This window comes from Salmo salar, chromosome ssa15, assembly GCF_905237065.1.
Source record: "Salmo salar chromosome ssa15, Ssal_v3.1, whole genome shotgun sequence".
In the NCBI taxonomy this organism is placed as follows: Eukaryota; Metazoa; Chordata; class Actinopteri; order Salmoniformes; family Salmonidae; genus Salmo; species Salmo salar.
In genome coordinates this window covers 53,920,789-53,933,814 of record NC_059456.1, presented here as the reverse complement: position 1 = coordinate 53,933,814, position 13,026 = coordinate 53,920,789, and the positions used below count along the sequence as shown (strand labels likewise).

Below are 13,026 nucleotides of genomic sequence, written 5' to 3'. Positions count from 1 at the left end.
TGCTGTAGCTGTCTAGCTGTCACCTCAACAACCCAGCAACAATCTGGTTCTACAGTGTTACACCTGAGAAGCGCAGTGAATAACAGGTAACGTAACGTTGTATTCATTTATGTCTAGAGACTGAGTTTGAGATTGTATTGTCCCATTGGTTTAGAGCTCTTATCGTGTTTTTATTTTTTTACTGTGTTGCAATTTTAAATAAAGTTTAGCTCCAGCTGTGCAGAATCATATTTCATGATACAGCGAAGGGGAAAGGGGATACCTAGTCAGTTGCACAACTGAATGCATTCAACCATAATGTGTTTTCCATATTTAACCCAACCCCTCTGAATCAGAGAGGTGCGGGGGGCTGCCTTAATCAACATCCATGTCATCAGCGCCCAGGGAGCATTTAATGTTGGGGGTTAACTGCATTGCTCAAGGGCAGAACGGCAGATTTTTCCACCTTGACGGCTCAGAGATTTGAACCAGCGACCTTTCAGTTACTGGCCAATGTGCTTAACCGCTAGGCTAGTGAGGGAATATTCCAATTAAGTTATGGCTGATCTCTGACCTTGGTTAGCCCTCCCCAAAAGTTGGTGCTTGCTCTGCTCTGCAGCCGAGCCAATTTAGTCCTGGGCTAAAGGTTGATGTTATCCCACTTTAGAGTGTGCTATGCTGCAGTCCAAAAGTTCTTCTTTGTCAAACCAACCTTTTGCAGTGTGAAAAGTCCTGGCATATAGAGTGAAACTAACATCAATTCTGGCTGAATCGAAAAATGAATTGTGCAACATTTTCAATGAGAGAAATTAGACATGTTCAGCATGCTGTTTGAAAACATGTTTTAATTATTGTAAATAAATATTTGTGCTGATCTATGGAATGTTCAAAAGTAGCTACTGAGCAAAATAATATATATATATGACTAAGAACTCTAAGACATTACGGCTTGAATGTCCCATTCTGAATGACAAAGAAATATACAAAGCAAATATGTTAAACTGAATTGTTGCTTCTTATAGTAGCTGCTGAGAAAAGGTAATCAACTTATTTGGGCATGACTGCAGTTATGGTTTGGAGGCCTATTATGGGATGGTAGCCTATCTTATACTACGCATCCATATCATACTTGCGGTCATGTTATAGTCTATAAGACAAAGACAATGCACAGCAAATACAAGACTAGTCTGAGGGCAGGTAATCAGGTTATGATGTAATTGGTGAGTAGCTATCTGTGGAATCTGCTGTGGCAGGAGGAGAGGACAGTCACTTGTGTGACTGTGGCAGAATGATTACAGACAACAGATTCACAGTTCCATACACATTCCTTACAAAGGGCTTTATTATGCATTAGATGCCATATTATGTCCATTTCCTCCAAGTATTACAATGGTCTTTAGGGTGGCCTTCTACCTTCATACTCTGTCTATGAGTAGTGTGGGACTTGGTCTACAATAATACAGAGATGTGAGCCAATTTGAATTCACTAAGGAATGTTTCCAAACTCCAAACTTTTTTCTGAGCTATCAGTTGGTAACTTGAACTGAATGCCCGATGATCTGACAGTGGTGATTTGCTAGAGAGATTTTGTTTCTGCTGTTAGGGGACCATGGCTGCAACACTGCTTCCGTTTCTGATGAAGATAAAAAATCGTAGTGATGCTGTTCTCTCTTTACTTACAGATACTATGGAAGTAAGTACCTCACCTCCTCCAACCTCTACACTGACAACTAACGACTGAGAACTATCCCTGAAAGGAACTGTCTCAGTATTCTTGAAATATTGTGTGGAAATAGTCTCTGTGTCTGTGTGTCTGTATGTATGGGAGTGTGTGCATGAGTGTTGGTGCCAGTGTGCATGTGTGTATCTTTGACGGTGTGTGTGTGTATTAATCTTGACCCCCCCCAGCTCTCTGATGCTTTGTGTGGCTGTCCGTCCTCTGGTTATACCCCCCAGGGAAGCAACGGTATCTGGCCCAGTCAGAAGCAACCAGGGGGTCTTGTCTGGTCGACACAGCCTGGCCAACAGCCCACCCAACCCCAGGCCATGCCCTGCTTTCCTGGGCAGCCCAGCACCCCCTGCTGGCCTGGTCCACAACCATCCCAACCAGCCCCAGCTCCGGCTCAACCTCAGCCTATGCCCTGTTTTCCTGGGCAGCCCAACACCCCCTGCTGGCCTGGGCAACAGCCATCCCAACCAGCCCCAGCTCCAACCCAAAACTGGAACTGGCCTGGTCCGCAACCATCCCAACCAGCCCCAGCTCCATCCCTAAACTGGCCAGGTCCCCAACCACAACCACCCCAACCAGCCCCAGCCCATCCCTGCCAGCCATGCTGGCCTGGACCCCATCCCCAGCCTCTCCAATTCCAGCCTCAGCCTGCACCCCAGCCTATGCCCCAGCATTTTCAACCTCAAGGCCCAGCTCTGATTCAAGCCCAGGCCCAGGGCCCCAGTCAGCCTAGTGTCCCAGGGTGGCCAGTCCCAGGCCTTAGCCCAAGCATTAACCCAGGGTCTGGATGGCCATTAGGCCCTGGTCAGGACACAGATGGCTTCACACCTGCTCCACAGTGGAATCCGACACCAGCTGGACTGGTGAGAGACAAGGAGGGAGGGAAGGAGGTTTCCAAATCAAATGTTATTGGTCACATACACATGGTTAACAGATGTTAATGCGAGTGTAGCGAAATGCTTGTGCTTCTAGTTCCGACCACGCGGTAATATCTAACAAGTAATCTAACAATTTCACAACAGTGGATGTGGAAGGAAGGAGGAAATGTGCAATAAATTGTGTTGGTGTGAAGTCAGAGCCATATCCTAAATGTCAGTGTGTTGTGTTGGTGTATAGAGCGTGCCCTACAACCTGAACCTACAAAGAGGCATCTACGACAAGATGATGATCACCATCATGGGCCGGGTCAAACCAAATGCTAAGCAGTGAGTTCATCAACTACCATAGTCTACTATGGTCTTTGCTGTTTACTAGGATTAATAAGATCCCTGAGAGACCCAGTGTAAGCCTTGGATGCTCTACACATCACTTGTATGTTACATGAACAACTGTTAACATGCGTGTCATTTCGTAAAGTTGATTGTTCTGAGCATGTCAGCTGCCTTCGTCTGATGACAGTGGCTTGTTTTCACTGCCTAATGTCTTGACCTATCCTATTATCAATCTGAGCAATTAAACATCCTTTTCGGTAATTTTTTTTTGGTTGTATCCCCCTCCAGGTTCACAGTCAACTTCCTGCGAGGTAAAGACATCACCTTCCACCTCAACCCTCGGTTCAATGAGGGGGGCAAGCAGGCAGTGGTGAGGAACACCAAGGTGGGAGAGCGCTGGGGGAAGGAGGAGAGGCACACACAGGGAGGCTTCCCCTTCATGGCTGGACAGTCCTTCGAGGTCAGTGGGAATATTCATTACAGCAGTGCAACTGTAGCCCCTACTGTACTGACTAATAAAAGGAATATAGAAAAGTGTGTTTACTATCATTATTAAGTGTAGAACGATGGTTAGTTGTTTTTATTGATCTCTACTAGTTAAGGTTAGTACAGGGATAAAGTACTGTAACTAAAGTAGGTTATAGATCAGCACTGTGGGATATCCTCTCTCTGAAGCACTGTCTGGTGAAAGCTTTGGTTGAATGCAGAGTCTATGTACTGTTGAGTGTCCGAGAGGTAGTCAGATGTACCTTTCAGGGATCTTTATCGAACCAGGCTATTTTGCAAAGACAATCTGGTTTAAAGCTGCAACATGTCACTTTTGGGGCAACCCGACCAAATTCACATACAAATGTGTTATAGATCTGTCATTCTCATTGAAAGCAAGTCTCAGAAGCGGTAGATCTATGCACTATTTCTATGCTTTTAGTTCTAAAGTTGATTTTTTTTTGTATTTTGGCCTACTTTGGTTTTGTATAGCAGCTTCAAAAAAATACAATATTTTTGCTTTTTGAAAAGATATTTCACCGTGGTTTAGATGCAGAGGTGGTCAGTGGCACCTGAATTGGGGAGAACGGCTCATAGTAATGAATGGAACAGAGTGAATGGAATGGTATCGAACGCATCAAACACATGGTTTTCATGTGTTTGATACCATTCCATTAGTTCCATTCCAGCCATTATAATGAGCCGTGCTCCTCTCAGCAGCCTCCTGTGTTAAGATCGTACAATGATTCTCTACACTATACTTGCTTGTTTTGTCACAAACTGAAATTAGGCAAACTATTCGAATTTTAGCAACCAGGAACTGACGGAGTGATTTCTGCACAGCGCATCTTTAAGAGTGTTCGTCTTTCCTTTCAGATGAAGATTCTGGTTACGTCAGGGGAGTTCAAGGTGGCCTTGAACGGAGCTCAGCTGTTTGAGTTCAAACACCGCGTCAGAGAACTCAACCAGATCGATCGCATCAACATCCTCCATGATGTCATCCTCACCTACGTCAACGTAGACACAATACCTTGACATCAATATACAGTATATAACACCCAGCATAGGCTACATGCATAACATGGCATCAATCTGCATTTGTCTTTGCACCTGTTTTACAATGATGAGCTGTACACTTAAACCACATTAATTCCCACTAACAAACACTCCATCTGCAAATGTGTGTAATGTTAAAGGCCTAAGGATTCAACAATGCCATTTAATTGTAATTCTTATATTTCATATAACTATTTTCTGTTGAATGTCTATATAAATCCCGGTCCCGTGTGGCTCAGTTGGTAGAGCATGGTGTTTGCAACGCCAGGGTTGTGGGTTCGATTCCCACGGGGGACCAGTACGGAGAAAAAAAAATTATGAAATGCATGTATTCACTACTGTAAGTCGCTCTGGATAAGAGCGTCTGCTAAATGACTAAAATGTAAATCAACATACTTTATGACTTTGAACTGACTAAAGATATCCGTAGTTACAGAACGTCTCTATAGGAGAGGATTCAGCGTTTTAGAATCCAACCAGCTGGGTTAACTTTTGCCACTGTAAATAAGAAAATAAGTTGGTAGAGCATGGCGCTTGCAACACCAGGGTTGTGGGTTCAATTCCCATGGGGGATCAGTATGGTAAAAAAGTATGAAAAGGTATGCACTCACTACTGTAAGTCGCTCTGGATAAGAGCACCTGCTAAATGACTAAAATGTAAATGTAAATTTGTATGAAATAAAACCATTAAATTGAATGAAGTTACATTTTAAATATTTTATTGTATCAGACCTCTCATACAACTGCAATATCAAGACAGGCTTGACAATCAACTCAACGCACACAAACAAAATCACATTCACACACACACAACACTCACAATGAAACCAGGGGAAATTAAGCATAGATTCAAAAACAGGTAGAGTAAGACAAACAGTATGATCATTGAGAAAAGTCAGTGCCATTGCACAATTACAGTGAATGTAAACATGTCTACCCTTGCCGTGCAAGCTACATTTTTTTGGAGAATTCAGTTAAAAGGATAAAACAGGCATAAAGGATTTATGGCCACTATTTTCTTAGGGAAAACCCATGTCATTTTCTCCCCTCAACAGTGGATAGGACATGACATTCGCCCACAGTGCAGTCCCAGCATTCATTCATTTTCCTTCCTTCCTTCCTTCCTTCCTTCCTTCATTCATTCATTCCCATCATCATTACTCCCTTCATTAATCCCTACATCCATTCAAAATCAAATAAAAATCTAATCAGAGTTTATTTGTTACGTGCAAGGATAAAGCAGGTGTAAAAAGTACAGTGAAACAATTGCTTACAAGTTCTTCCTCAACGTTGCAATAATACTGAGTCATATAAAAGAAATACACACAAGACATTTTTAAAAGTACACATGAGAATCTTAAATGTAATTCATTCTTAACCAATTTGTCTATCGTCACTCTATTTAATGTTTTCTTTTTGCAATTTTATTAACCTTTCTATGAGGAAGTGTCTGGTTCTCATTGTCCTTATGATTTGTTGATTACCGAGCGATTCCTGTCTGTGTGTATTTTCATATGTGTAATATGCATTTAATTCATATACATGTCTGCTTGTATGCATCTTCTGTGTATGTATCCTTTTTAGATCTTGTTGTCCAGTCTCTTCTCCACTGACTTTAGTAAGAGCTCAGAATACTGCTGCAGGAGAGCCAATGTCCTGTCCCCCTCACCTTTGACCCCTACCTCCCCTCTCATTGCTACCTCCCCCCTGAGCCCTTTACTTCTATGTACAAGGTGAGGGAGGGAGTCTAGTTCAGTCTTCACTGTTCCCAGAGCCTCAAACAGAACCGTCTCCATCTCCTGCTGCTCTGCATTAACCTCTGACCCACTGCTCAGCACCTGGAGAGAAACATGACATACTTTACTGTAAATACACAAGGTATAAACACACACAGATGCACACCCACACGCCGAATACAACAGGTGTAGACTTTACAGTGAAATGCTTACTTACAAGCCCTTAACCAACAATGCAGTTTTAAGAAAAATATTTACTAAATAAAAGTACAAAAATAAAAAAGCAACAATAAAGAGGCTATATACAAGGGGTACCGGTTCCCGAGTCAATGTGCGTGGGTACAGGTTAGTCGAGGTAATATGTACATGTAGGTAGGGGTAAAGTGACTATGCATAGATAACCAGAGAGTAGCAGCAGCTTAAGAGAGGGGGTGGCGGGGGACAATGCAAAAAGTCTGGGCAGCCATTTGATTAGCTGTTCGGGAGTCTTATGGTTTGGGGGTAGAAGCTGTTAAGAAGCCTTTTGGACCTAGACTTGGCGCTCCGGTACCGCTTGCCGTGCGGTAGCAGAGAGAACAGTCTATGACTAGGGTGACTGGCATCTTTGGCAATTTTTAGGGCCTTCCTCTGACACTGCCTGGTATAGAGGTCCTGGATGGCAGAAGTCTTGGCCCCAGTGATGTACTGGGCCGTACGCACTACCCTCTGTAATGCCTTGAGTTCGGAGGCCGAGCAGTTGCCATACCAGGCAGTGATGCAACCAGTCAGGATGCTCTCGATGGTGCAGCTGTAGAACGTTTTGAGGATCTGAGGACCCATGCCAAATCTTTTCAGTCTCCTGAGGGGAAATAGTTGTGCCCTCTTCACGACTGTCTTGGTGTGTTTGGACCATGTTAGTTTGTTGGTGATTTGGAGAATGGGGGAATGCTCGGCCCTCCTTTTCCTGTTGTATACAAATCATCTCTTTTGTCCTGATCATGTTGAGGGAAAGGTTGTTGTCCTGGCACCACACTTTCTGGTCATTGACCTCCTCCATATAGGCTCTCATTGTCGTTGATGATCAGGCCTACCACCGTTGTGTTGACGGAAAACTTAAAAGAGGGTGTTGGAGTCGTGCTAGGCCACGCAGTCATGGGTGAACGAGTACAGGAGGGGACTAAGCACGCACCCCTAAGGGGCCCCCGCGTTGAGGATCAGCATGGCAGATGTGTTGTTCCCTACCCTTACCACCTGGGGGCAGCCCGTCAGGAAGTCCAGGATCCAGTTGCAGAGGGATGTGTTCAGCCCCAGAGTCCTTAGCTTAGTGATGAGCTTTGAGGGCATATGGTGTTGAATGCTGAGCTGTAGTAAATGAACAGCCTTCTGACGTAAGTGTTCCTTTTGTCCAGGTGGGAAAGGGCAGTGTTGAGTGCAATAGAGATTGCGTCATCTGTGGATCTGTTGGGGCGGTATGCAAATTGGAGTGGGTCTAGGGTTTCTGGGATGATGGTGTTGATGTGAGCCATGACCAGCCTTTCAAAGCACTTCAGGCTACAGACGTAAAGGTCGGTAGTCATTTAGGCAGGTTACCTTGGTGTTCTTGGGCACAGGGACTATGGTGGTCTGCTTGAAACATGTAGGCATTACAGACTCAGCCAGGGACAGGTTGAAAATGTCAGGGAAGACACTTGCCAGATGGTCAGCGAATGCTCGGAGTACACGTGCTGGTAATCCGTCTGGCCCTGCGGCCTTGTGAATGTTGACCTGTTTAAAGGTCTTACTCACATCTGCTATGGCGAGCATGATCACACAGTTGTCCGGAACAGCTGGTGCTCCCATGCATGCTTCAGTGTTGCTTGCCTCGAAGCGCACATAGAATTAATTTAGCTTGTCTGGTAGGCTTGTGTCACTCCGCAGCTCGTGGCTGGGCATCCCTTTGTAGTCCGTAATAGTTTGCAAGCCCTGCCACATCCGACGAGCGTTGGAGCCGGTGTAGTAGGATTCAATCGTAGTCCTGTATTTATGCTTTGCCTGTTTCATGGTTCATCTGATTGCATAGCGGGATTTCTTATAAGCGTCCGGGTTAGAGTCCGCTCCTTGAAAGCGGTAGCTCAACCCTTTAGCTCAGTGCAGATGTTGCCTGTAATCCATTGCTTCTGCCTGGGGAATGTACGTATGGTCACTGTGGGGACAACGTCATCAATGCACTTATTGATGAAGCCGGTGACTGATGTGGTATACTCCTCAATGCCATCGGATGAGTCCCGGAACATTTTCCAGTCTGTGCTAGCAAAACAGTCCTGTAGCTTAGCATCTGCATCATCTGACCCCTTCCGTATTGAGCGAGTCACTGGTACTTCCTGTTTTAGTTTTTGCTTGTAAGCAGGAATCAGGCCGTAGAATTATGTTCAGACTTGGCGAATGGAGGGCGTGGGAGAACTCTGTATGCGTCTCTGTGTGTGGAGTAAAGGTTGTCTAGAGCAGTGATTTTCAACTGGGGGGGGAGTCGCAACTGACTTTACACAACGTTACCGCTATATACAGGCGTGCGTGCAGTGCATGGCTTATTGTTGCTGACTTTACACGTGCAGCGCATCCGCAGTAATGAAATGGCTAGCTACGTTCGGACTCAAGAGGGTTTTCACGCTGAACATACTCACTGACCAATACAATAATGTTCTCACCCCACACGCACACACTGATACAATAAAAATGTCATTCTGCAACATTGTTTTGTTTTAAATGTGACACGTCCAATCAGATAATACAGATATTTTTGGACAGCTAGCTTGGTTGACAGCTAACAATGCAGATGTGCAGGCATTGCACATGTGGATAGTTAGCTGTCACTTATGTCATGTAGGCTAGCTGTCGGAGTAAAATCATGGACAAGTTTTTTTTAAACGTGCAGCTTTTTCTTCATCTACTGCTGCTTCCAATGTCAACAACCAGGCAGACAACCCGGTCCCTTTCAAGAAGAGAAAATACTACCACTGACTTCAAATGGGGTTTTACATATACAGTATTTGATCCCCTGCTGATTTCGTACGTTTGCCCACTTACAAAGAAATGATCAGTCTATAATTTTAATGGTTTGTTTATTTGAACAGTGAGAGACAGAACAACAACAACAAAAAATCCAGAAAAACGCATGTCAAAAATGTTATAAAATTATTTGCATTTTAATGAGGGAAATAAGTATTTGACCCCTCTGCAAAACATGACTTAGTACTTGGTGGCAAAACCCTTGTTGGCAATCACAGAGGTCAGACGTTTTTTGTAGTTGGCCACCAGTTTTGCACACATCTCTTTGCAGATCTTCTCCAAGGCATTAAAGTTTCGAGGCTGACGTTTGGCAAATCGAACCTTCAGCTCCCTCCACAGATTTTCTATGGGATTAAGGTCTGGAGACTGGCTAGGCCACTCCAGGACCTTAATGTGCTTCTTCTTGAGCCACTCCTTTGTTGCCTTGGCTGTATGTTTTGGGTCATTGTCATGCTGGAATACCCATCCACGACCCATTTTCAATGCCCTGGCTGAGGGAAGGAGGTTCTCACCCAAGATTTGACGGTACATGGCCCCGTCCATCGTCCATTTGATGCGGTGAAGTTGTCCTGTCCCCTTAGCAGAAAAACACCCCCAAAGCATAATGTTTCCACCTCCATGTTTGACGGTGGAGATGGTGTTCTTGGGGTCATAGGCAGCATTCCTCCTCCTCCAAACACAGCGAGTTGAGTTGATGTCAAAGAGCTCCATTTTGGTCTCATCTGACCACAACACTTTCACCCAGTTGTCCTCCGAGTCATTCAGATGTTCATTGGCAAACTTCAGATGTGCATGTATATGTATTCTTGAGCAGGGGGACCTTGCGGGCGCTGCAGGATTTCAGTCCTTCACGGCGTAGTGTGTTACCAATTGTTTTCTTGGTGACTATGGTCCCAGCTGCCTTGAGATCATTGACAATATCCTCCCATGTAGATCTGGGCTGATTCCTCACCGTTCTCATGATCATTGCAACTCCACGAGGTGAGATCTTGCATGGAACCCCAGGCCGAGGGATATTGACAGTTCTTTTGTGTTTCTTCCATTTGCGAATAATCGCACCAAATGTTGTCACCTTCTCACCAAGCTGATTGGCGATGGTCTTGTAGCCCATTCCGGCCTTGTGTAGGTCTACGATATTGTCCCTGACATCCTTGGAGAGCTCTTTGGTCTTGGCCATGGTGGAGAGTTTGGAATCTGATTGATTGACTGCTTCTGTGGACAGGTGTCTTTTTTACAGGTAACAAGCTGTGGTTAGGAGCACTCCCTTTAAGAGTGTGCTCCTAATCTCAGCTCATTACCTGTATAAAAGACACCTGGGAGCCAGAAATCTTTCTGATTGAGAGGGGGTCAAATACTTATTACCCTCATAAAAATGCAAATCAATTTATAACATTTTTGACATGCGATTTTCTGGATATTTTTGTTGTTATTCTGTCTCTCACTGTTCAAATAAACCTACCATTAAAATGATAGACTGATCCTTTCTTTGTCAGTGTGCAAACGTACAAAATCAGCAGGGGATCAAATACTTTTTCCCCCCACTGTATAGAAGACAGGCAGGGTGAATTTAGACCGCTGTGCGTCCTATGCAACGAGCTGTTAGCTAATGTGAGCATGAAACCCTCCAAAATGAAAAGGCATCTGGACACCAAGCATCCAAGCCACAAAGATAAGACAGCAGACAAAAAAAAATGTCAATATATGGAGATTCATTGAAGAACGTATGCAAGGTACAAGAAAAGGTACTTCGCGCATCATACCTTGTGGCCCAGCGTATTGCTAAGTGCAAAAAAAGCCCACACCAGCGCAGAGGATCTCATACTCCCTGCTGCGAATGATACGTGCACTGAAATCTTGGGAGAGTCAGTCGCCAACAAACTTAAAACCACACCCCTATCCAATGACACCGTGAGGAGGAGAATCCAGGACATATCTGAGGACATAACGCCAGACATCAGAGCGCATCGGTGCAAATGGTCATTACACACTGCAGCTTTATGAATCCACAGGTGTGGTGGCTAACCATGCAATTCTAATGGTCTATGTCAGACATGTCTGGGATAATAACTTCAAGGAGCAGTTCCTTTTTAGTGCTGATTTGCACACCACTACCACTGCAGAGTCTGTCTTTAACACAATGGATATGTACCTGGGCTTCGTGGGACTGGCCTGGGATGGGTGCGTCGGTGTGACCACTGATGGGGCAGCTATTATGAAGGGAAAGCACTCCGGAGTAGTAAAGCGGATCCTGGAGAGAGCACCGAGTGCGACGTGGAACCCCTGCTTCCTACACAGGAGGCATTGGCAGCGAAGGACATGGTGCCTGAGCTCCACGCCACTCTCCAGGATGTGATCAAGTGTGTCAACTATATCAAAAAGAGTTCCACGAAAAGCAGGTGTTTCCAGACCTTCTAAAGGGATATGGGGAGCGAGCACGAGCAGGTGCTTTATCATGCATAGGTCCGCTGCCTACCTGCCGGATATGTTTGATCATCTGAATTCGCACAATGTGTCAAAGAAAGGGACGGGGGCACAATCGATTTGAACAGAGGGACAAAGTGGATGCCTTCAAGATGAAGCTCACCATTTGGGCAAATCATGTTTCTAAAGGGAGGATTAACATGTTTCTCAATGCTGATTCTGAGATTCAGAATCTGATCAACAAAGCGCACGGCAACACACTGAAAAAACCTGTTAAACAGCATCTTGTTAAGCTGCGGGAAAGTTTTGCGACTACTTCCCGGAGGAGAACAGAAGACAAGACGACTGGATACTGGACCCCTTTCGAGTGGATATGGGAAGCGTCCCGTTGCCAAGCAACGAAGATGATCAGCTGGTGGAGCTGTCATTTTACAAAAGACTGAGCATGCGCTTCCTGGAAATGACACTGCCAAAGTTTGGGTGCAGCTTAGTGGGAGAGTGTCCTGCTCTCGCCTGTCATGCAATCAGAATCATGCTACCGTTCAGCACTACCTATCTGTGTGAAAGGGGCTTCGCTGCTATGGCCATGCTGAAAACTAAAAGCAGAAATAAACTGGACAGCCAGCATGACCTCGAAGTTGGCCTGTCAACCATCACCCCAGACTTCAATAAACTTATCAAACTTAAGAAACACCCCCCATTTTCCCACTGACAAGCCACACACACACGCACACACAATAAATAAACAAACAGGTCAATTAGTTATTGTTCAGTATGTTAATTAATTCTGACATTCATATTATATTTTATTGAACTGGTTAAAAACTTACACCTATAAAAAAAACTTTTGAAGGTTGTGAAACTATTCATACAGTCCATAATATTGGGTAGCGACTCAATTGTCATTGTCAATTTTGGGTCCCCAAGCAAAACCAGTTGAGAACCACTGGTCTACAGTTTTTTTCCCCTCTTGTTGCACATGTAACATGCTGGTAGAAATGAGGTAAAACAGATTTAAGTTTCCCTGCATTAAAGTCCCAAGCCACTAGAAGTACAGCCTCTGGATGAGCATTTTGTTGATCGCTTATGGCTTTATACAACTCGTTGAGTGCGGTCTTAGTTCCAGCATCGGTTTGTGGTGGTAAACAGATAGCTACGAAAAATATAGATGAAAACTCTTGGTAAATAATGTGGTTTACAGCTTATCATGAGATACTCTACCTCAGGCGAGCAAAACCTTGAGACGTCCTTAATATTTGATTTCGCACACCAGCTGTTATTTACAAATAGACACAGACCGCCGCCCCTTGTCTTACCGGAGGCAGCTGTTCTATCTTACCGATGCACAGAAAACCCAGCCAGTTGTATATTATCCATGTTGTCG

At 44.6% G+C, this 13,026-nt stretch overlaps 2 protein-coding genes across 7 annotated transcripts in view; one reads left to right on the top strand and one right to left on the bottom strand.

Annotated features, from left to right (window-relative positions):
- LOC106571560 (galectin-3) lies at positions 1–5,162 on the top strand. Of its 4 annotated transcripts, none has more exons than XM_014144742.2 (6): positions 1–86; positions 1,662–1,672; positions 1,936–2,571; positions 2,825–2,913; positions 3,208–3,379; positions 4,282–5,162. In XM_014144742.2, the coding sequence occupies exons 2-6, from the start codon at positions 1,667–1,669 to the stop codon at positions 4,438–4,440; spliced, it is 1,062 nt and encodes a 353-aa protein (XP_014000217.1). In that variant the 5' UTR covers positions 1–86; positions 1,662–1,666; the 3' UTR covers positions 4,441–5,162. The 4 variants fall into 4 exon arrangements, with proteins under 4 accessions (XP_014000217.1, XP_014000216.1, XP_014000218.1 ...); XM_014144741.2 differs by having other exon boundaries at positions 1,888–2,571; XM_045695870.1 differs by having other exon boundaries at positions 9–86; positions 1,583–1,672.
- Position 5,163: 1 nt separating this feature from the next.
- LOC106571562 (mitogen-activated protein kinase-binding protein 1) overlaps positions 5,164–13,026 on the bottom strand; it is a 48,083-nt gene continuing 40,220 nt past the window's right edge. For all 3 annotated transcript variants that reach the window (XM_045695869.1, XM_014144748.2, XM_045695868.1), the window contains exon 32: positions 5,164–6,299. In XM_045695869.1, the coding sequence (XP_045551825.1) occupies positions 6,042–6,299 (258 nt within the window). In that variant the 3' untranslated portion in view covers positions 5,164–6,041. The remainder of the gene's footprint in view (positions 6,300–13,026) is intronic.

What these genes read in the sequence shown, in the direction of transcription:
- LOC106571560 (XM_045695870.1), top strand. Translation starts at nt 1,589, where the DNA reads ATGGCTGCAACACTGCTTCCGTTTCTGATGAAGATAAAAAATCGTAGT. An exon ending in ATCCGACACCAGCTGGACTG is followed by an intron (nt 2,572 to 2,824) that starts GTGAGAGACAAG and finishes GTTGGTGTATAG; the next exon opens with AGCGTGCCCTACAACCTGAA. An exon ending in TGGCTGGACAGTCCTTCGAG is followed by an intron (nt 3,380 to 4,281) that starts GTCAGTGGGAAT and finishes CTTTCCTTTCAG; the next exon opens with ATGAAGATTCTGGTTACGTC.